This window comes from Phyllostomus discolor, chromosome 3 (genome assembly GCF_004126475.2).
Source record: "Phyllostomus discolor isolate MPI-MPIP mPhyDis1 chromosome 3, mPhyDis1.pri.v3, whole genome shotgun sequence".
Taxonomy (NCBI): domain Eukaryota; kingdom Metazoa; phylum Chordata; class Mammalia; order Chiroptera; family Phyllostomidae; genus Phyllostomus; species Phyllostomus discolor.
Window position 1 is genome coordinate 89,940,464 of NC_040905.2, and position 24,134 is coordinate 89,964,597.

At 44.9% G+C, this 24,134-nt stretch overlaps 1 protein-coding gene and 1 pseudogene across 1 annotated transcript; both read left to right on the plus strand.

The window, feature by feature from the left end:
- Nucleotides 1-5,187: 5,187 nt before the first annotated feature.
- On the plus strand, nt 5,188-5,656 carry LOC114498938 (annotated as a pseudogene).
- A 15,355-nt stretch (nt 5,657-21,011) lies between these two features.
- Nucleotides 21,012-23,959, plus strand: COPS6 (COP9 signalosome subunit 6). The gene is made up of 10 exons (XM_028525315.2): nt 21,012-21,123; nt 21,327-21,452; nt 21,628-21,759; nt 22,066-22,154; nt 22,252-22,314; nt 22,623-22,670; nt 22,747-22,861; nt 22,954-23,046; nt 23,131-23,231; nt 23,372-23,959. Exons 1-10 carry the CDS (start codon nt 21,054-21,056, stop codon nt 23,510-23,512), a joined length of 978 nt encoding a protein of 325 aa, XP_028381116.1. The 5' UTR covers nt 21,012-21,053; the 3' UTR covers nt 23,513-23,959.
- The last annotated feature ends 175 nt before the right edge of the window (nt 23,960-24,134 follow it).

The window sequence follows — 24,134 nt, forward strand, 5'->3', positions numbered from 1 at the left end:
GGCACAGCTTCCCCTATTACCCAATTTGCTCTCTGTACGGCATGAGTACACACTCTTCTTGTAGTTCAGTCTTGATTGCCGTTGACAGGCTAATGGGAGGGATTTACTCAGGCCATTCACTTGCAAGGACTGGTTGTCACCACTTACCACCAACCTCCACCCTCTGTGGAGGATCAGCTGTGCAGGGGCAGGGTAGTTGTTCCGACATGGTCTGTAACTGTCCACTGGTTGCACAGGCTCTGGGCTTTCCTGGGTGGTGCAGGCCAAGGTCAGCCCCCACCTATGTTCTGCCTGGAGCCACCCAGCATGAGCTACAAAGCAGTCTGCAGATGGCTGCTGCTTGTGCTGGGCTTGGAGTTTTCTGGGCAAAGTCAAACTCTGATCCAAAGCTGGGTGCTGCTAGGGCTGAGAGCTCAATGAGGCTGGTTGTTGCTTGTTTGAGAGGCTTTAGAAAGATGTGAAGCCTGAGCAGAGATCAGCCATTCATATGGAAAAGACACTGGTAACAGCTTGAGTAGGCTGTGAGTTGGGTGGGGCAGAGCCTCAGGGATTCCTCAGGATGAAACAAACGATGTGAGCCAGGTTGATGGAGTCTTAGATATGGCTTCCACCTGCCGGCTCTGTCATTCTGTGGGAAGAGGGTTCAGAAAAGGAACAATGGCCTTTGCCCTCCTTTCTGTCTGGGAGAAAACTGTCCCCCAGCTCTTGCCCTGATGCTAGATACTTCAGTTCCTCCCTGTATGCTACAAGTGCCTTTCAAGCTGCTACTCTGGTGCTGGAGCTCAGAGGGAGTGAGTATGAGTACCGTATTTTTACGACTATAAGATGCAGCGGACCATAAGACACACCTAGGTTTTAGAGGAGGAAAATAGGAAAAAAATTTTGAAGCAAAAAATGTGGTAAAATATTTAATAACTTGTGACCCTGCTCCACCACCCCACCCCCAGTGAGCCAGGTAAGCCACATTTGGACCATAAGACTCACCCCATTGTCCTCCCAGATTTGGGGAGAAAACAGTGCATCTTATAGTCCAAATAAATACAGTATTTGAATGATTCAGAAGTCTTTTGGGGAGGATGCAATGAGTGATTGGCAGATTTATCACAACAATGTGCCCACTCATGCATCACATCTCGGGCAGAGTTTTTTAGTGGAACATTAAATCACCCAGATGACTCATCTCCCTTACAGCCCAGATTTGGCACCCTGAAACTTCTGGCTTTTCCCAAAACGAAAATCACCTTTGAAAGGGAAAAGATTTCAGGCCATCAATGAGATTCAGGAATATACAACAAGGCAGCTGATGGCAACTGGGAGAATTGTGTGAGGTCCCAAGGTGTCTACATTCAAGGGGACTGAGGCATCATTGTCCTATGTATAATGTTTCTTGTATCTACTTCAATAAATGTTTCTATTTTTTCATATTACATGGCTGGTTACCTTCTGGACAGATTATACATATGTGTGTGTATATATATTAAATATATATATATGAATTTTTATCTCAATATACATGAGTTGTACACTTAGGATTTATGCATTTTGATGTTTATATGTTATACTTCAGTAAACAATAGTAAAAGAAGGTTGCCACTTAAAAAGCCTCTTGAATCTGACCATATAAAATAAAATTTTAGCCCTGTCTGGTGTAGTTCAGTGGATTGAGTGTCAGCCTGCAAACCAAAGGGTCGATGATTCAATTACCCGTCAGGGCACATGCCTGGGTTGCCAGCCAGGTCCCCCGTGGGGGTGCATGAGAGGCAACCACACATCGATGTTTCCCTCTCTTTCTCCCTCCCTTCCCCTCTCTAAAAATAAATAAATATCTTCTAAAAAATAAAATAAAATTTTCTAGCCAATTAAAAATATTTCCATGTTAGTGACTGAAATTATTTTGTGTACTTTTTCATTATCAGTATTTGCCCTCCTCCAGCCCTCACTAGTGCCTAAGAGAAGGGACATTGTTGTATTTACCACTGTAGTCTTCCAGAATCCAGAACACTGCTGGGTATTTAGCAGGCATTCAGTAACAACTACTCAATAACTAGCAAATAAGCAAGCAAATATTTAACGAAATTCTTCCTGTCCAATATACAGGGCCTGGCACAAATAAAGCCTCTTTTTTACTACAAAATCTTTTCTCACACAATCATAAACACATAATTCTGTAATATAACAATATCTCACTCAAGCGCGCTATATGATATTTTAGGTGAAATGTTCAAATTAAAACTGTAAATGATTACACCCATATTATTACCCTACCAACCAAACTCAAGTAGGCTTTACTTCTGCCAGACCCTTTATAAATATTTTTTTTCTGGACCTTGTCCAGAAGTTATCCAGCCATGTAATATGAAAAATAGAAACATTTATTGAAGAAGATACAAGAAACATTATACATAGGACAATGATGCCTCAGTCCCCTTCAATGTAGACACCTTGGGACCTCACACAATTCTCCCAGTTGCCATCAGCTGCCTTGTTGTATATTCCTGAATCTCACTGATGGCCTGAAATCTTTTCCCTTTCAAAGGTGATTTTCTTTTTGGGAAAAGCCAGAAGTTTCAGGGTGCCAAATCTAGGCTGTAAGGGAGATGAGTCATCTGGGTGATTTAATAATGTTCCGCCAAAAAACTCTGCCAGAGATGCGATACATCAGTGGGCACATTGTTGTGATGAATCTGCCAATCACTCATTGCATCCTCCCCAAAAGACTTCTGAATCATCCAAATAGTTTCTACGAAGGAATGTTCAAGTTTAAAGGAAAATTTGATGCAGACTCATTGTTCTACTCACTCAGTCATTTTTGAATGTGATGGCCACACAGTACACAAGCTCACTCAATGGCATCTACCACCCCACTGACTAGTACAATGAAGTTGTCATTGTTCACACATGCACATTCCAGTCCACTCTCCTTGGCTGTCAGGTTATATCAATGTCATGCAAACCATTCTTGTTACATTAACAATGGCTGGACGTTTTCCAGCCATTGGAAAATATATTTATAGACAGACTATATATATAAAATATCCTGCCTAAGTGACCCTAAGAGATTTTTCTAAATTGTCATAGTTTGATTGAGAAAATTTAATAGGAATTACAAAAAAATTCTTCATGGGAATTACAAAAAGAAAAACTTTCACCAAGGCCATGAAAGACAAGGAGAGATTAAGGAAATATGAAAGGCTGGAGGTAACAGGAGACATCACTCTAAACTGCAATGAGGATTCTGGTCAGAAACAGGACATTAGTAAAAAACTGGTGAATTTCCAATAACATCTGTAGCTCCAGTGAAGCCCATCCGCAGCACTGAAATCATGTCCATATTGCTCCTGTGACCTCCTAAGAGAGATTTTAAAAAATTTTATTCAAGTAGAATATATATGACACCAAACTTCCAGTTTGGGCCATTTTTTAGTATATTTTATTTATTATACTGTTACAGTTGTCCTGTTATTTTCTCCCCTTTATTCCCTTTTGCCCTTATCCCACCTCCCACCAGTATTGCCCCCCACCTTAAGGGTATGTCCATGGGTTGTACGTATAAGTTCTTCAGCTTCTCCATTTCCTGTACTATTCTTAACCCACCCCCATCTATTTTGTACCTGTCATTTATGTTTCTTATTCCCTGTACCTTTTCCTCAATTCTCCCCTCTCCCTCCCCACTGATATTCCTCCTTGTGATCTCTGCTTCTGTGATATTGTTCCTGTCCTAGTTGTTTGCTTAGTTTTTTGTTTTTTTGTTTTTCATTTTAGGTTCAGTTGTTGATAGTTGTGAGTTTGTTGTCATTTTACTATTCAGAGTTTCGATTATCTTCTTTTTCTTACATAAATCCCTTTAACATTTTATATAATAAGGGCTTGGTGATGATCAACTTTTTTATCTTTACCTTATCTGGGAAGCACTTTACCTGCCCTTCCATTCTAAATGATAGCTTTGCTGGATAGGGTAACCTTGGATGTAGTTCTTTGCTTTTCATAACTTTGAATACTTCTTTCCAGCCCTTTCTTGCCTATAAAGTCTCTTTTGAGATATCAGCTGATAGTCTTAAGGAAAACCTTATGTAGATAACTCTCTTATTTTCTCTTGCTGCTTTTAAGATTCTCTCCTTATCATTAATCTTGGGTAACTGATTTTTATTTTATTTTTTAAAGATTTTTAAAAAGATTTTTTATTGTTGTTATATTACAGTTGTCCCAATTTACCCCCTTTGCCCTTCCCCACCCACCTACCCCCATTCCCACAGTCGATTCCCACACTGTTGTCCATGTCCATGCCTCATTCATACATGCTCTTTTACTAGACCCTTTCCCTTCTTTCCACCAATCTTAGGTAATTTAATCATAAGGTGTCTTTGTGTGTTTCTCTTTGGATCCAACTTCTTTGGGACTCTCTGAGCTTCCTGGATGCATGTCTATTTCCTTTGCCAGAAGGGAATTTCTCCTTTATTATTTTTTCAAAGAAGTTTTCCATTTCTTGTGCTTCCTCTTCTCCTTCTGGCACCCTTATGATTTGGATGTTGGAATGTTTAAATTTGTCCCAAAGGTTCCTAAGCTTCTCCTCATTTTTTTTGAATTCCTGTTTTTTTTTCTGTTCCAGTTGAATGTTTATTTCTTGCTTCTGCTCCAAATCATTGATTTGAGTTTCTTTCCCTTCACTGTTGGTTCCCTGTATATTTTTCTTTATTTCACTTTGTATAGCCTTCACTTCTTCCTTTATTTTGCAATCACACACTCAATCATTTCTATGAACATCCTAATTACCAGTGTTTTGAACTCTGCATCTGATATGTTTTCTAACTCCTTGTCACTTACTTCTTTTTCTGGAGCTTTGATCTGTTCTTTCATTTGGGCCATATTTCTTTGTCTCGCTCTTATTCAATGGCCAGAGAATAAAGAAGCAGGAGTCAGACTCACAAATCAACTTCTCCTTCTAGAGAAGTCTGGGGGTGATTATGGTGGCAACATAATGAGGGGAGGGATATGCATTAGTTTATAGGTTGGTCTCTTTCCTGAATTGGGGTGCTACCCCTTTTCTTTCCTTATATGATCAGAGTGGGATCTGTCCTGGTACCAGCAGATGTGTCATTTGGCATGCTAATGTATTATAATCAGTATATACTGAACTTCATCTTGAAGCCTGTGGAGCCTGCCAGGAACAGGACTTCTACAAGGACAAATATGTCTGAAAGGCTGTGGTCAAAGGCCATTTTTGCCAGCTGTAAATGGGGTATGTGAAACCAGAGGGAGCACACAGCTCTTCTTAAAGTTGAAGGTGTTTATGCTTGAGATCAAACTGCTTCTGTCTAGGAAAGAGATGTGCTTATGTGTACAAAGCGAAGAATAACACAGTGACTCCTGGTGGTGAACAGAAAAAGCCAGAGTAATCTGGGGAAAGGTAACTCATGCTCATGGGAACAGTGGTGTGGTGCATGCTAACTTTCAAAGCAACCTTCCTGTTAAGGCCATTGGACACAGAATCCATGTAATGCTGTACCCTCAAGGACTCAAACTTATTGAAAAGTAAATAACAGTCCTGACTGGTGTGGCTCAGCTGGTTGGGGGTCCTCTGGCAAAGTGAAGGATTCCTAGTTGGGGCAGATGTTTGGGTTGTGGGTTTGGTCCCTGGTCAAGATGCAAAGGGGAACCAACTGATCAATGTTTCTCTCACACATCGATGGTTCTTTTCCCCTTTTTCTCCTTCCCTTCCCTATAAGATAAGTAAATAAAATCTACTTTAAAAGAGTAAAAAAAGCACTTCTGGCCAAGGTGTAGGCTTGGTCACACTCTGCCTCCTCACACAACCAAAATAAGGACAACAATAATTTAAAAACAAAAAACAACCAGTACTGACAGAAAATTGAATTGTATGGAAGTCTGACAACCAAAAAGTTCAAGTAGACACAATCATCCAGACCAGTAGGAGGGTTGGAGTCAGGGAGCCGGAACAGAGAGGGTTTGAGGCAGGATGGCTGGTGGACCCCAGGCATGCAAAGTGGCAGCTGGCAGACCCAGCAAGGCGGCGGATTGTAGAGGGGCGCCGCACACCCAGTCCCACATTTGCATGCAGATAAACCAGGCCAAAATGGGGAGTGAGACAGACCACCAACCCAGGGTCCCAGTGTGGGGAAATAAAGCCTCAAAACACCGATTGAAAACACCTGTGGGGGTTGAGGCACAGGGAGATATTCCAGCCTCACAGGAGAGTTTGTTGGAGAGACCCACAGGGTCCCAGGATGTACACAAACCTGCCCACATGGGAATGAGCACCAGAAGGGCCCGATTTGCTTGCAGGAAGCAGGGAAAGTGACTGAAATCTGGCAGAGAGCGTAGCAAGCACCACTGTTCCCTCTTGGACCCCTGCCCTGCAAACTGCACCAAGACAAAGAGATATGGGTTGCTCCGCCCCGGTGAACACTTAAGGCTCCACCCCTCACTACACAACAGGCATGACAAGACAAAAAAATGGCCCAAATGAAAGAACAGATCAAAGCTCCAGAAAAAATGCAATGAAGCAACCAAGAGATGGCCAACCTATCAGGTGCACAGTTTGAAACACTGGTGATCAGGATGCTCACAGAATTGGTTGAATTTGGTCACAAATTAGATGAAAAAATGAAGGCCATGCTAAGTAAAATAAAGGAAAATGTACAGAGAACCAATAGTGCTGGGCAGGAAACTGGGACTCAAATCAATGGAGTGGACCAGAAGGAAGAAAGAAATATCCAAACAGGAAAGAATGAAGAAACAAGAATTTGAAAAAATGAAGAGAGGCTTAGGAACCTCCAGGACATCTTTAAATGTTCCAACGTCTGAATTATATGGGTTCCAGAAGGAGAAGAGGAAGAGCAACAAGTGAAAAACTTATTTGAACAAATAGTAAAGGAGAACTTCCCTAATCTGGTAAAGGAAATAGACTTCTAGGAAGTCCAGGAAGCTCAGACAGTCCCAAAGAAGTTGGACCCAAGAAGGAACACACCAAGGCACATCATAATTGCATTACCTAAGATTAAAGATGAGGAGAGAATCTTAAAAGCAGCAAGACAAAATGAGACAGTTACCTACAAAGGAGTTCCCATCAGACTGTCAGCTGATTTCTCAAAAGAGACCTTGCAGGCAAGAAGGGGCTGGAAAGAAGTATTCCAAGTCATGAAAGGCAAGGACCTACATCCAAGATTGCTCTATCCAGCAAACCTATTATTTAGAATGGAAGGGCAGATAAAGTGCTTCTCAGATAAGGTCAAGTTAAAGGAGTTCATCATCATTAAGCACTTATTATATAAAATGTTAAAGGGACTTACCTAGAAAAAGGAGATAAAAAAACATGTACAGTAAAATGACAGCAAACTCACAATAATTAACAACCACACCTAAAACAAAAACAAACACAAACTAAACAAACAACTAGAATAGTAACAGAACCACAGAAATGGAGAACACATGGAGGGTTATCAACAGGGGAGTGGGAGGAGCAGAGAGGGGAAAAAGGTACAGAGAATAAGGAGCATAGATGGTAGGTAGAAAAGACAGGGGGAGGGTAAGAATAGTATGGGAAATGTAGAAGGCAAGAACTTATGACACATGGACATGAACTAAAGGGGGGAATGTAGGTGGGAGGGGGTGTGCAGGGTGGAGGGGAGTGAAGGGGGAAAAGGGGACAACTGTAATAGCATAATCAAAAAATAATTTAAAAAAATAAAAAATAAATGTGAAAAAAGAGTAAAAAAAGTATATACTGAAGTTCAAGGTCTCATAAAGATCAGATCCAGTGCCATCTTGGTTCAGGCTGACTCTGGCCAGTTTTTGTTATTGTAGCCCTCTTCTTTCTTTTCCTTTTTTTTTTCCTGTAATCGAAATGAAAAGATAAGTACAGCCAGCAGCCTACAGCTGTGGTGACACACTTGCACAGTTATACAACCATGACCTTCGATCATCACCTTCCCACCTGGAAACTCTGCACTCATTGAATAGCTCCCCATTCCCCCACCCACCCCTTCCACCCCACTGCATCCGGCAACCACCATTCTGCTCTCAGTTTGACTACTCTGACTGTGTCATATAGGTGGACGGTATCTGTCCTTTTGTGACTGGCTTATCTCACTTAGCATTATGTCCAAAAGTTTCATCCATGTTGTAGCATGTGTTGGAATTTCCTTCTTTTTAAGGTTGAATAAGATTCTACTGAATGGTCCTGGCTGGTGTAGCTCAGTGGATTGAGCATGGTCTGTGAACCAAACAGTCACTGACTCAGTTCCCAGTCGGGGCACATGCCTGGGTTGCGGGCCATGTTTCCAGTGGTGGCCATGTGAGAGGCTACCACATATTAATGTTTTTCTCCTTCTCTTTCGCCCTCCCTCTAAAAATAAATAAATAATTTTTAAAAAAACACTTATGTTATCATTTGTTTTATCATTTGTCTTTAGCAACAGAGGTGCCACTTAGGGAGAGAAAATCCCCATGAATTACTGATCTTTGTTCAGTGGTCTCCCTAGGTTTTGTAAATATGGGCTCCCTTTGTCTGTAGTTTACCAAAGCTCTACTGTCCCATGTTGCTAGGTGCAGGGGAGGACATGAATCAGTTTGCATAAGAAGCTCTGATCCCCTATCCTTCCCTGTTTCCTGAGATAGTTCCAAGTTAAGTCTTTCAAGGTCTCAGTGACAGGAAAGGGCACTGGACCTCTGAAATAAACCTAGAAATGCTAAAGAGAGACAGGGCCACTGGGGAAGGAGGAAGAGGGTTCCAATTTCTCTAAGGCAGCAAATACTGGAACTGGTCCTCTGCAAGCCACCTGAGCCAGCTTGAGCCCTGGGAAGGTTGTGTGTGTGCACCAAAAGAGCTGATGCTAAGCTTTGGGGCTATTTAGTTCTTTGTTGTAGAGTGCTATCCTGTCCATGGTAGGATGTTTAGCAGCATCCCTGGTCTCTACTCACTAGATGCCAGTAACACCCACCTCCAGTTTGACAACCAAAAATGTCTCAAGACAGTACCAAAAGTCTTCTGAAGGACAAAATCACCCCCAGTTGGGATTAGGATGAAAAGCTCTCTCTCCAAGTTTAGTTTGGGATGGCTGTCTTCCCTCAAACAACTGGTGAGTATGGAAAAGTACACCCTGGCTACAGAAGTAGGCTGCTGTAGCTGATTACAGCTTCAACAAACACACTCCAAGCATGGCTTTGGGAATAATGTCATTGCCTTCTGTAGGAGAGATTCAACCACATTCCTCAGCCACTTTATGCCAAGTGACAGCCCCATGCCTAAGAAACAACTGACTTGCAAGTATCCCATTTCTACCACTCCAGGGCAGTCCAGCACTCTGGATGTAGGGGGAAAAAAAGAGCTGATACAGGCAGATAAGTGAATTGAACAAGATGAAACCATTTGGTTAGTAGCTGCCTTCACTAAGTGACACATTGTGGAGAGGGCAGCTGGCTTGCAAGAGTTGTGGTCCTGAGGGCAAGACACTATGTTAGCTCCAAGGCCAGACGTGAGGCAAGTACCTGTGTTCCAGCCTTATACTCTGGAACCCTTACTACCAGGCCAATTTCTCCCCATGAGCTGGCCCCTCCTATCCAACATCCCAGTATAGGACCTGAGAGAATATACATTTAAGTACTCAGGAATCCCAGATTTGGAGAGAGGGAGCAGGCTGGAGAAAAAGACAGATGGAACATCCCAACATCCTTCTTTTATGGCTCTGTGGTATGAACATTGCAATCAGGGATTCACTTGATCCCAACCTGAATTAGAGGCACCCTCCAGCTCATTTTTAGTTATTACTGGAAACAGATGCATGATTCTATAGTTCTCTTTTACCTTTAAATGAAGTGCCCTAAGATTCTGTGTGGAATGGAATTCTGTGCATCACACAAATAAGAGAGGTCTCTTAATCCTTACCTTTTGGTCAGAACTGTGTGGATTTTTTGGATCTTCACTTCACAAAGTACATTCCCATAACAACAGCAGCTCGGGCATCTCAGGGTGCTTCCTACCCAGTGATCTGAGCTTCTTGGTGCTGATGAGTTGTTAGCGCTGTGATCCAGTACCTCATGGGCTCTTATAATTCAGCCTCTCAAGACTAACTCGTGAAAAGTAGGGAGGGGGTGATGTAAGTTTCCAGAGAGCTTTTGAATCCAAAGCCACAATCCAAATTGGAGTTAGGACTTGTGAAACTGCAAGAAAGAAGTTGTTCTCTAAGGGATCTGACCCAGTTTTCTCTTCTGTTGTTCTGTTCTATTTTCCTCTCTTCACACAGCGCCCCCCCCCCCTTACAAATGGGCATGCACACAGGACCCTAGGATACGTTTGGAGGCAAAATAGGCACTCAGTCACACCTCTTGTTTATAATGGAGACTCCCTTGAGGGGTTAGAGAAAGGGAGGAAATAACACACTTCAATATCCAGGAGTAGTTCCAATTGGGGGCCACAGGGTGGGAAGGCCTCAGCTGTGATGTAGGTGCTGTGTTCTGGGCTGGCTGGCAGGTGAGGTCAACTCACTTGTCAGATGGTTATTTTCAGCTATGGCCAAAAGTCATATGGGTTTATGTGAATAAAATTTTTAATTTTGGAGAAATAGCCAAAGCCCCGTCATGGTGTTAGATGGGCGAGATAGCAAACCAAGGCAGGGAGGAGGCAGGAGGTACGTCTCCCCCACTAACTCAGCAGTCCTGAGCCTGGGCCGGCCATACTGCCAGGTGTTCCAACAGCACAGGAAACACCACGCTGACCCGGGAGGAGGGCAGTCCTTGAGATTCTGTGAATTGTCTCCACTATCTGGGAAAGAAAGCCTTTGAAACTGCTTTCATCCCAAGGCCTGAAAGGCCAGAAAGGGCCCACAGTGCCCAAAGGAAGCAGCCTATGAATGTCTTTGGGCATTCATGCCACCCCACCACCAAAAGCTGCTCCACCTTTACCTGTCAATCAATATGTAACTTCTTCCTCCAAATCCTGCCAACTATAGAAGCCCTCAGAATAAAGGACTCTGGCTTGACGCTCTTGGCTCTCTTGGCTTTCCGTGCTTACCACTCCAGCTCTCACCACGCCTGCGCTTGCCACCTTGGTCTTTGGTCAGCCTTACTTTTGCTGCCCTTACCCTGCTTTGCCCTGAACCTTTGCCTTTCAGCACCGCTCCCCCTTAACTAGGCCCGTTCTCTTTCATGAGAATGAATCACCAATAAACCCTGCTTGCACGCTGATAGACTCGCTGATCTGTAATTCTTTAATGCACTGGTGAGAAGAACCAAGTTTCTGGGAGTTTCTCCCATAACAACGGCACATCATATTAATGTGAAGCTATGGCTGGGCTAGAACCCAAAGTTTCTCCGCTTTGTGTGGGTGGTGGGATTTGGCAGGTCATCTCCCAGTGGCCAGCACTTGACTGCAGCCCATTCATTTGTCTCCACTGCTACTGCTCAATCTACAGTGCATGCCTCTAAACCATTGAGTCACAACTGGTTCCTACAAGATGTTTTGGTGAAACTACAGGTAAGTTTCACCCTTTACAACTGTAGGTGAGGAGATGGATATAGATGTATATGCCTTCTAGGTTAGGTTAGAGATCAGGAAGTTGAGGTTAAATCATACCAGAGAGCCTGGAATTTCTGTTTAACAGGAGGCAGAGTGAGAGTGGAAGAGTCAAGGTTGTGGAGAATGGGGTTACCATCAGGTGCCAGGACCAGTTACAGGTGAGCAGAGACAACTTTGGCATTCCCAATGGCACAGCAGGCTATCCACTAACAATGATGGCCCAGAAGGCTTTAGGGTATTGCCAGAAATAGGAAGGGGATGATTGGTATGGGAGATTTTATAGAGCTAAGAACAAGAGCATTTGGCAACTGATTAAATGCCCAGGATGAGGACATAGAGGACAAGAATATGTGCTGGGATTAGCTCAAGGTCTGCTAGTTTCTACAACACCCAAACACAATTCTTTCTCTTTTTCTAGATTCTAACTCTTAGGGGAGAGGCGTATGGACCAATTTATCTTTGTACCCCCACAGAACCTTAATCAATTAAAAAAACTACTGATAGTTTATTTATACATTAAACTCTTCTGACTACCTCCAGGCATAAATGAAATGTGGACACCTTATTGTCTCTCAGCTCATCCTGCTGGATAAAGAGCATGCATGTGTGGTGCCCGTGTGTGTGTATGTGAAGGTGGTTATGATGTTTTGCAGAAAGTGCCCACACGATGTGGACTACCCTCAGATGACTAGCCCATTGTGGGTTATAGGAACCTGCTCAAAGCCAGCATCTGGGATGGGGATTCTGGGAGCTACCGCAGGCCAGTGCATCTGTTCCTCCTGCCACAGGGAGCACTGCCAAACACAATGAACTCAGGAGGCCTGTCCAGTCCCAGTCCAATAAAAGGCCACTAGTATTCATCAAGGTGGGCTTGGAGGGAGTATTCATAAGTCTGGTGGGATACTGCCCCTCTGTGCAAGGCCAGGGTGTCTATATACAGTCGTTTTTGGCCAGCGCTGCATAAGCCAGTGGTCTGCATCTCCTCTGGGCTGGGCTCATGACCCAGCTGCCGTACCTTGTTCCTGCCATACTCCAGATCAGCCAACAGTAAGGACAAATTGCTGGGCACAGGAGTGACTCGGGTGCCAAAAACTGCCCGGTGCTGCCAATTTTGCACAGAGGCCGTTTCTGAATGCAACAGCGTCACCTGCCGGACGCAGCCATCAATTACACCTGCTGCTGAAGAACTCCAGACCCAGGAGGCTTTGTAATTTTCCAGCCTGTTAACGCCTTTTGGCGTAAATAGTAAATCGGGTTGAACCGCATGATTAAAAAGCTGGGACGAGCCTAAAAGGCCTCACTAGTCAAATAGAAATGGTATTTTTAAGAGCGCAGTCGCCTAGACCTAGAGAGGTTTTACATGAAAAAGTGGCACCTACTGCTTTGGGAGAAACCACTTGAAGCAAAGACATGGCTCGGTGGAGCCGTCAAGTCTCAGAGGTTCCCCTAAATGCCTGGGCTTGGCTAGCTGATGGCTTCACTAAGGTAAAACCTGATGGGGTCCATTGGATGACTGCTATTTTCCAGCCTCATGGCCAGCTGTGTAAAACTGAAAGCACTGGGCAGAACTCACAACCGTTCTCATTACACAGCTGGCAAGTGCTCCCCTGGATGAGCCGCATTACATTTTACTGACTTGAGCACGGCAGCTTGGTTCACCACTTGGAGGATTACAGGTATAGAATTACGAAGACACACACTTTGGAGCAGTGAACTCCTTGGCTCTGACCGTTGGGTCACTCATGTGGATGCCCATAGTGAGCACCAGGTCGCTGATAAAACTGAATGGCATCAAGCTGCTGATCAAGCCTGCACTGCCCAGAAGCTCCCTCCTATTCGTCCTAAACTGACTTCATCGAAACTTTGACAACCTCTAGGGGTTCTCTTGGTGCTAGTGTCCCTGTTCCAGTCTGATCCCCTGACTCAGGCCACATCATGAGGGCTCTTGAAACTAACCTGTGTTGTGTTTTAGGCTTTGTGGACCATCAACAGTCTGACATTGGTGTGCTTTTTGCCAAAAAAAGGCCACCCAAGAATGGGCCAAGAGTCAAAGTTTTGAGCCGTCTGCACTCCTTATGGACAGCATCTGGTTGCCAAGCACTGGAATAGCCTTCTCCAAAATCAGCTGTACCTCCTTTACCTCTTCTACCTCCTCCTGGTCCACACACCTTAATAAGCCAGCCTGATCACTGAATGTGGCCATCCCTCTGAAGCATTTGTCTCCTCTTGGTCAGCCATTTCTTCTTGGGTAGGGACAAAAATGAAAGGAGTGAGTAAGCTCTCTAGACTTATTTTGAAAATTAAAGATTCTGCCATGACTATTCCTTGGAATTATACTTCTTTTCCCCCCTATAATGGCTACCCCAGAACAGCGTACTTAGTAGACCCTCTGGTACAGCCAAGCCACAGGGGAGCCTGGGGAATGCCAACTCAGTTCTGGTCCAGCCACCAGGATTCTCTTGTTGGACTTATGTGGTTCTAGATCACTTGATTGAGGGCATTGCTCTCCGAATCCCTTACAGTTGCCCGCATATGCTGTGGCAGGCTGAACAATGGCCCCCAAAGATAAGCAGGTCCTAATCCTTGGAATCTGTGAATGTTACTTTATGCGACAAAAGGGACTTTGCAGATATAATTAAGGGTTTTCAGATGGGAAGATTACCTTGGATTAGCCCAGTGGGCACTAACTGTAATCCCAAGTATATTGTACGTGTGAGAAGGTGGCAGGGGTAGATTTTGCTACAGAAGTCAATGTGATAATGGGAAAAGAGGGACACAGATGTTGCTAAAAGCACTGGATTAGAAGATGAGGAAGAGGCCATGAGCCAAGGAATGTAGCTCCAAAAGCTAGAGATAATAGGGAACAAATAGAGGTGTCAAAGTGGAGGGTATAATGGGTCTTTGTAAATTTTGTAAAAATGCCCTGTCTCACTCACACCGGGGCCTTGCAAGCAAAGGTCTGGGTACACATAGGGAATAACTGGAGAAAAGGAGAAGTTATAGCTCCTGGGATGTGACATACCAATTCTGTCTGTGGAAGGAGAGCAATAACCCAGTGTCTGAAGGGAACACCTCAGACGCAGGAGGCAGGAGGACACTTAACACTATTGTCTAGAGGCACTGCCACCATAGCCTGGCAAGCCCCCCTATGGTCTGCCTGAGTTAGGCAGCACCTCTGGCTGGCAATCTGACCTCCACTGGGTTTGCCAGTCTTGAAATTCCTCAAGCGAACATCCCCCTCTTCCATATGCATGTCAATGCGATGCAGAGACCAGGACAGCCTTGTTTCACACTAACTGTAAGAAATTCATGTGCTCCTCCTGAGGCCCAGACATTCTTGAGTCAACAAATCCCATTGACTCTACTTTGAAATGTATCCTGAATTCAAGCAGAACTTGCATGCTGTGCCCTATGCAGGGCAGCTAGGTGAAGGGGCATGTGGGGATAGAAATCCAGCCTGAGCTCCAGAAGGAACCTTTCTTCTTTTTTTCCTTCTCCCTTTCTCTCTCTCTCTCTCTCTCTCTCTTTTACAATTTATGAGATTTGCTCTCTTGGCAACTTTCAAGTATGCCACACAGTATCAATACTATAGTTGCCAGGCTAGGGACTCTTTTTCTTTCTTTTTTTCTTTTTTAAAGATTTTATTTATTTATTTTTAGAGAAAGGGAAGGGAGCGAGAAAGAGAGGGAGAGAAACATCTAGGTGAGAAAGAAATATGATTGGATGTCTCTCACATGTGCCCCAACCAGGGTCAACCCAGGCATGTGCCCTGACCAGGAATCGAACCAGTGACCCTTTGCTTTGCAGGATGATGCCCAACAAACTGGGTGACACTGATCAGACCTAGGGACATTTTTCCAATGCTGCACCTGGGCATATAAATAGCTGCAGGCCTGAGTCATCTCCCACCTCTACCTCTATTGCCCAGGCCCAAGCTGTGGTCATCTATCGCTTGGAGTAGAATAATAGGTCCACTTCCATCCTTCTATGGTCCCTATCATCCAACCTCCATGCACCAACCTGGGTGACCCCTTACAGCCTTTCCAGTCAAATCACGTCATGCCTCTGTTCAGACTGAAAGCCAAAGCCCTCATAATGTCCCCAAAGACTCTATCTCCACTCTGATTTCATCTCCTATTACTTTCTCCCTCCCTCACTCACTCACTCAGCTCTGGTCATTGACTTTCTTATTATTCCTAGAACACAGAAAACAGTTTCCTGCCTGAAGACCTTTGCAATTATTCCCTCTGGAATACTCTTTCCTCCAGGTATTTCCATATCTTGCTCCCTTACTCCATTTGGTCTTTCCTTCCGTATAAAAGTCCATCCCTTCAATCTCCCTTAATATTCTGATGTGTGTTTACCACCTGTTTCTTACAACTAGAATGTAAGCTTCATGAACTCAGAACTTTGTTTTGTTCAGTGCTGTATCCCTAGCACCTAGAATTGTGCTTGCTGCATGGTAGGGACTCCTAAATATGTTTCTGTTAAGTAAATGAATGGTGCCTGGATGGGTAACACCTGACCCCAAAGAATGGAATGTCTTTTTTTTTCTTAAGATGTTCTTTATTTATTTTTAGAGAGGTGGGAAGGGAGGAAGAAAAACATCAGTTAGTCACTTCTTGTGTGCATTTGGACAAGGGACTGAACCCTGCAACTCAGACATGTGCTCTAATTAAATTGGACACCTTACTCTTTGCGGGATGACACTCAACCAACTGAGCCACACTAGAATTATTTTTTTCTTTAAAGATTTTTATTTGGCCCTGGCTGGCATAGCTCAGTGGATTGAGTGCAGGCTGCGAACCAAAGCATCACAGGTTTGATTCCCAGTCAGGGCATGTGCCTGGGTTGCAGGCCACGGCCCCCAGCAACCGCACATTGATGTTTCTCTCTCTCTCTCTTTCTCCCTCCCTTCCCTCTCTAAAAATAAATAAATAAATAAATAAATAAATAAATAATAAAAATTTTTAAAAAGATTATTTGTTTATTTTTAGAGTGGGGAAGAGGGGGAGAAAAAAGGGAGAGAAACATCAATGTGTGGTTGCCTCTCGTGCACCCCACACTAAGGACCTGGTCTGCAACCCGGGCATGTGCCCTGACTGGGAATCAAACCAGTGACCCTTTGGTTCACAGGCTGGCACTCAATCCACTAAGCCACACCAGCCAGGGCAAGAGTAAAATTCTTGACAACACCAGAGACTCAAAGCAATTGGTGACCCAGTTACCCAGTTTGGTTATTTACTGGACAGTCCTCACTTCAGTCCTCAATATCTTTTCTTTTTTTCTTTTTTTTCTCCATATTTTTTTTGTTTTTTTAATATATTTTATTGATTATGCTATTACAGTTGTCCCATTTCCCCCCTTCTCTCCCCTCCACCCTGTACCCCCCTCCCACCCACATTTCCCCCTTTAGTTCATGTCCATGAGTCATACTTATGAGTTCTTTAGTTTCTACATTTCCCGTACTATTCTTGCCCTCCCCCTATCTATTTTCAACCTACATTCTGTGCTACTTATTCTCTATACCTTTTCCCCCTCTCTCCTCCTCCCACCCCCCTGCTGCTAACCCTCCACGTGCCCTCCATTTCTGTGGTTCTGTTCCTGTTCTAATTGTTTACTTAGTTTCTTTTGGTTTTGCTTTAGGTGTGGTTGTTAATATTTGTGAGTTTGCTGTCCTTTTACTATACATGTCTTTTCTTTATCTTCTTTTCTTAGATAAGTCCCTTTAGCATTTCATAAAGTAAGGGCTTGGTGATGATGAACTCCTTTAACTTGACCTTATCTGAGAAGCACTTTATCTGCCCTTCCATTCTAAATGAGAGCTTTGCTGGATAGAGCAATCTGGGATGTAGGTCCTTGTCTTTCATGACTTGGAATATTTCTTTCCAGCCCCTTCTTGCCTGTAAGGTCTCTTTTGAGAAATCAGCTGACAGTCTGATGGGAACTCCTTTGTGGGTGACTGTCCCCTTATCTCTTGCTGCTTCTAGGATTCTCTCCTTCGTTTTTACCTTGGCTAATGTAATTATGATGTGCCTTGGTGTGTTTCTTCTTGGGTCCAACTTCTTTGGGGCTCTCTGCGCTCCTTGGATTTCTTGGAAGACTGTTCCCTTTGCCAGATTGGGAAAGTTCTCCTTTATTATTTGTTCAAATACGTGCTCAATCTGTTGCTTTTCCCCTTCCGATTCTGGTACCCCTATAATTCGGATATTGGAATGTTTAAAGGTGTCTTGGATGCTCTTAATCTTTTCCTCAATTTTTTGGATTCTTATTTCATCATGCTTTCCTGCTTGGTTGATTCTATCTTCCTTCTGGTCCACTGTATTGTTTTGAGACTCATATTCCTTCCTTTCACTATTGGCTCTCCTCTGCGTGTCTTCCTGCATCTGTTTTATGGTAATCTGCATTCTTTCATCTAAATTTCGTCCAAAATCAATCAGTTCCGTGACCTTTCTGATCACCAGTGTTTTGAACTGCGCATCTGATAGATTGGCTAATTCTTGGTCGCTCAAAAGGATGAGTCCTGGGGGACTGATCTGCTCTGTTGAAAACATATTTTTCCCCCCTGTCTCTCCTTTTTTTTTTCCGGTCTGGTTGCTCTTGTTACGGTGGGGGGCAGAGCCTTAGGTGCTCACCGGGGCTGGGCACCCCAGTCGCTAGATTGTGACGTTATAAGTGGGGGCGGGGCCGGAGCGGAGCGGGAGCGGGAGCGGGCGGGAGAAAACAATGGCGGTAGTTCCGTTCCCCTGGACTCAGACCCTTGTCTGGGCTTCTGGGCCGCGAGTTCTGCCCTGGTCCACAATCGCTACCCCTCTGGGTCTGCCAGCCGCAGCTTGCGTACTCAGAAATCACCGCTGCCTTCTTGCGCCCCCGGATGGCTTTTGCGCCGATTTCACGCCAAACCTTCCCCCGACCTCCGCGCCGCCGACCCGAGCCAGCCCCGCGCCCGCCCGGCTCGTCTTCTCCTACCAGTCCGGATGAACGCGTCTACTTCAACTTCTTGGCTGCCGGACTTCCATTCAGATAAATCCTCTGCCGGATCTGGGTGTTATTCTGATAGTAAATTATTGTTGTAAATTATTGGTTTTCTAATCTTAGTTGTACGAGGAAGTACGGTGCGTCCACCTATTCCTCCATCTTGCCGGAAGTCCGTCAATATCTTTTCTTTGCAGACTCTCTGAACCAACATTCCCCACCAGCCCAGTTACCTCTACCCTGTGGAAGGAAAAGTTAACACAACAACAAAGAGATGCATTATATTTACAAATAGTTTTGTTGGAAGGTAGAAAGAGAACAGTGAGATAGTTGTCTTAACACAATGCCAAACTTGAGTTTTTCTTGGTAATTTTTAAATACAATGCACTTTTAAGAAATGCTCAGTGAGATTACTTCCAAAGCATGTATATCAACTGATTCAATTCCAAAACGATTCTTGAATTTCACAGTAACTACTGTTCTATGAGTTGTGTAATTATGTGAACAGTGTTTCAAAAGCATTTGGAACAACAAAAAGACAAAGGAGTGCTTTAATGTGTGAAACAGCAACACAAACCATGACCTTTATTAATGAAAGAATAATTCTGGAGCCCTGGCTGGCGTAGCTCAGTGGATTGAGCGCGGGCTGGGAACCAAAGTGTCCCAGGTTCGATTCCCAGCCAGGGTACATGCCTGGGTTGCAGGCCATAACCCCCAGCAACCGCACATTGATGTTTCTCTTTCTCTCTCTCTCTCTCTATCTCCCTCCCTTCCCTCTCTAAAAATAAATAAATAAAATCTTAAAAAATTAAAAAAAAAGAATCTGTAAAAAAAAAAAGAATAATTCTGTGCTTATTTTAGCTTTCAGTCTAGCTGAGAAGCATTACACTCCTAAGAGAAGTAAGGCATATACGTTTTTCTTCTGGAAACATTTCAGCTGGCTGACAGGTTTTTCAGACAATTAGAATGAGACAAACTCTTTACTTCCCCTTGGCCAGAAGACCTCTCTCCCTGCAGGATTTCTCAGGCTCCTTCCTTTGAGGGTTGCTGGCTCTTCAACTTCCCTTTATTCAGGATCCTAAATAGAAAGTTTGCTTGATCCACATAAGTCACCATTATCACTAGAAAACATCTCCCTGTATCTGCTAGTTCTGAGCACCAGAGTAGGCTCCACAGGGTTAAGAAATAGAATTCTGCCTGCTGTATAGAGCTTACACTTTGGGTTAAGAATAGGCACATCTTAAAAGAGCCAGCCAGATATGTTGGGGGCAGCAAGGTGAGGGGCAGTGTGCACAACTTGACTGCACGTAGGAGTGGGGAGAGGGTGAGAGTGGTTTCTTTGTCAGAGGTGAGATTCGTGGAGTTGGAGACCATGGGGAGGATGGGAGGTGTTACAAAATGCTGAGGATGTTCCTAGTACTGAAGGTAATATCAGTATTCAGAAGAAGGAAAGACAGGGCATGCAGTGAGCCACTCAAGACCAGGCTCCACCCCAGATATTCATTCATTTATTAAAAAATTATTTAGGACCCCTGGCTGGAGTAGCTCAGTGGATTGAGCGCGGGCTGGGAACCAAAGTGTCCCAGGTTCGATTCCCAGCCAGGGTACATTCCTGGGTTGCAGGCTAGAACCCCCAGCAACCGCACATTGATGTCTCTCTCTCTCTCTCTCTCTCTCCCCCTCCCTCCCTTCCCTCTCTACAAATAAATAAATAAATAAAATTTAAAAAAATTATTTAGGTACCCTTGCCATGTGGCTGGTGTGGCTAAGTGGATGGAGTGCCGGCCTATAAACCAAAGGGTCGAGGGTTCAATTCCCAGTCAGGGCACATGCCTGGGTTGCAGGCCAGGTGCCCAGTGTGTGGGGCATACAAGAGGCAACCACACATTTATGTTTCTCCCCTTTTCTTTTTCCCTCCCTTCCCCTCTGTCTAAAAATAAATAAAATCTTACAAAATAAAAATAAATTATTTAGGTACCCAAGAGTAAGGTATCTAAATTGGTCATTGGGTTACAATGAACACAACAGAAGGCCCTTAAGTGGGAGTGGGGCGTGTGAAGACATGTGAAAGCAGGTGTGGCTGAAACATGGGGCCCGGAGGCCAGAAAAATAAAGGTCAGGGCCAAATGGCAGGCAGGGACTGGATTATATCGGGCCTTGCAGGCCGCGGGTAGCAACTTGGATTTTATTCTGAGGGCAATACATAACATTTCATTCATTCTGCAATATACTTAGTAATTAGTCAGTCATTACAATAATACTAACGAAGAAGAAAAGGCTGGGGCGGGTGAGGTCACATATTTATTCAAGGCCGGCTGCAAACAAGAGGCCAGGTCTGGGCCTACGAAAACCTGTTGGTTTCGGGGTGGTGCGAGCCTTGGGCTTTCGCTGCTGGCTAGGGGCAGGGGTGTGCCAGCCTTGGCCAGGCGGGAAGCGCTGAGGGGGGCAAGGCGTCAGACTAGATGCACGCCCCAGCCGCATTGCGCATGCACTGCTGCCAGACGGAAGCCGAGAAGGGGCGGGGCCCAGGCCGGCGGGCGCGGGGAAAATGGCGGCGGCGGCGGCAGCTGCGGCGAACGGGACGGGCGGGAGCAGCGGGATGGAGGTGGATGCGGCAGGTAACTGGCCTCGCGGGAACGGCTGCTGGAGACTGCCTTCAGGGTGCATCAGGGCCGCCTTTCTGAATCCTGGAAGAAGTCAGGAGGGCGGACGGAACATTGCACCCTGGGATAACTTGCAGGAGGGATGTATAGGACGGGCTTTGCCGGGGCGGGATGTGGGCCCCGGACTCTCACCCGCTGTTCTTTTCGTCAACCCTTAGTAGTTCCCAGCGTCATGGCCTCCGGAGTGACTGGGAGTGTTTCAGTCGCTCTTCATCCCCTCGTGATTCTGAACATCTCAGACCATTGGATTCGCATGCGCTCCCAGGAAGGGCGGCCTGTGCAGGGTGAGTGTTAAACCTAATTATGCAATCTTTTCTGGTCATCTCCCCCAAATAGTGGTCTTTTCTTCTTCCTCACCCCAGTTGTTGGTTCACATTGATCTCAGACCCTCAGGATATAATGATAAGGGAAATTTTTGGATTCTTTCTCCTCACCTCTTATGTATCCTTCTCTTCCCAGTGATTGGGGCTCTGATCGGGAAGCAGGAGGGCCGAAATATCGAGGTGATGAACTCCTTTGAACTGCTGTCACACACCGTGGAAGAGAAGATTATCATTGACAAAGAATATTATTACACCAAGGAGGAGCAGTGTGAGAGGGGAATAGAAGTGGGCAGAGGAGTGGGAGAAAATAGATGTGGGGAAGACGGATGGGGTTGGGACAAATAAACAGGACATGGAATGAGTAAGGTGGAAAAGTGAAGAGGGAGTAGCTGAAAATATCTCAGAAAAAGAACACATTCAAGTATTCCGCCCAAAGAAAGTAAAAGGATGAGATGATAGAAGGGATTCTAAACTGAGTCAGGATTATAAAGGGGAGAAGCTGGTGAAAATACACCAGGAGCTGCAAATTAAGGAAGGATTGTTTAAAGAAATACTTTGGCCCCTTCCTCTCCAGTTAAACAGGTATTCAAGGAGCTGGAGTTTCTGGGTTGGTATACCACAGGGGGACCACCTGACCCCTCCGACATCCACGTCCATAAGCAGGTATACATGCTCACATATGTGCATGCTAGGCAGAGAATAGAGAATGAGAGGAAGGAAGATGGGCATTGACATCGTGTCCATCATCTTCCTCTTCCAGGTGTGTGAGATAATCGAGAGCCCCCTTTTTCTTAAGTTGAACCCTATGACCAAGCACACAGATGTGAGTACACTGACCCCGTCCATGCTCACTTTGTCATGCTTGTCTGTCACTATGCTTATCTTTTATCCTCATCCCCTTTTACTGTATATTTCTGTTGAGTTGAATCTTCCTTCTGCCACTTTCCAGCTGTGTGACTTTGAGTTAGTCATTTAATCTGCATTTTCCTCATGTGTAAAATGGGGACAATATTTCTGTCACTGCATTTATTAGATGAGAAAATTTAAAGTGAAAAGGCTAAGTCCAATTTTTGCCACATAGTATAGGTTCAGACACATTTGATGTAAGAGCTGTTTTCCGTCTCTTTACAGCTTCCTGTCAGCGTTTTTGAGTCTGTCATCGATATAATCAATGGAGAGGTAATTTCCTATCTTTCAACCCTCGGATCCTACCACTGGTGTTTCCTGCTTTTGACTCTCCCTATGTGCTCCACAGGCCACAATGCTGTTTGCTGAACTGACCTATACTCTGGCCACAGAGGAAGCTGAACGCATTGGTGTAGACCATGTGGCTCGAATGACAGCAACAGGCAGTGGAGAGAACTCCACTGGTAACTGAGGCTAGAAGGTTTTCCTTGGAAGTGGGGGTGGCAGATGTGGTCCCAAGCCTGCTCAACTGTGGCTTGCCCCTGTCCCCCTGCAGTGGCTGAACACCTGATAGCACAGCATAGTGCCATCAAGATGCTGCACAGTCGTGTCAAGCTCATCTTGGAGTATGTCAAGGCCTCTGAAGCAGGTAGGATAGGGGCCTCCTGACACTTTTCCTCTCTCCTGGGGAAGTGATGGCATCCACATTAAATTAGCCTTTTTGTGCCTTCAGGAGAGGTCCCCTTTAACCATGAGATTCTGCGTGAGGCCTATGCACTGTGTCACTGTCTTCCAGTACTGAGCACAGACAAGTTCAAGACAGACTTTTATGATGTGAGTGTAAAACCCAGGATGGGGAGGTGGGGCTTAATGCTGTCGTTTCTGAATGCAGGACATAGGACTCAGCTGTTCCTTGGGCATACTGTGAGGGACCCAGATCCCTTGGGGAACTGGTTCTTTCTGTTCCCTCCCAGCAATGCAATGATGTGGGGCTCATGGCCTACCTTGGCACCATCACCAAAACGTGCAACACCATGAACCAGTTCGTGAACAAGTTCAACGTCCTCTATGATCGACAAGGCATCGGCAGGCGGATGCGAGGGCTGTTCTTCTGAGAGGGTACTTGAAGAGATGATGCACAGGAGTCAGACAACTGTCTCAGAGGGAGGGGTACTATACTCCCTTTAGAGAAACCTGTCATTAATAAAGGGGGAGCAGTCCCTCAGCACCCCTTCCAGTGGCTCTGTCCTGTATTAGAGGTACCACACGTTTTTCAACTTGGATCTCAGTGGAGGCCCTTGGTTCCAGCCTTGCTCCAAGAGGCATGAGTCCCTCTTTATTACCAGCTGTTCTCAACACTTTTCAGTGATTGGGAGCTTACTGCCATTTGACCCCATGTGTGGTCAGATGGACCGTCTTCACACACCAGAAGGCTGCCTGCTTCCATCTAAGCAATGTTTTAATATCTCCCTATAAAGGGCTACTTTCCCAAGCTTTAACTTGTTTTTCACACACACAGTGGGAGGGAGAGGGGTATTAAACACATTTCTGTCATGGACAAAATGAAAGCCTTGATCCTGTGGGAACTGAGTATTCGCTAACAGGTTTTCCAACTGCTGCTAAATTTTGAGTGCCTGCTACACCTAGTTATGTGCCTGACCCAGGCACCTCAGCCTTGAGGCACAGGTACTAGTGTCTGTACTTCAGAGATGAGGCCAGGTGGTGTCATCATGGGTA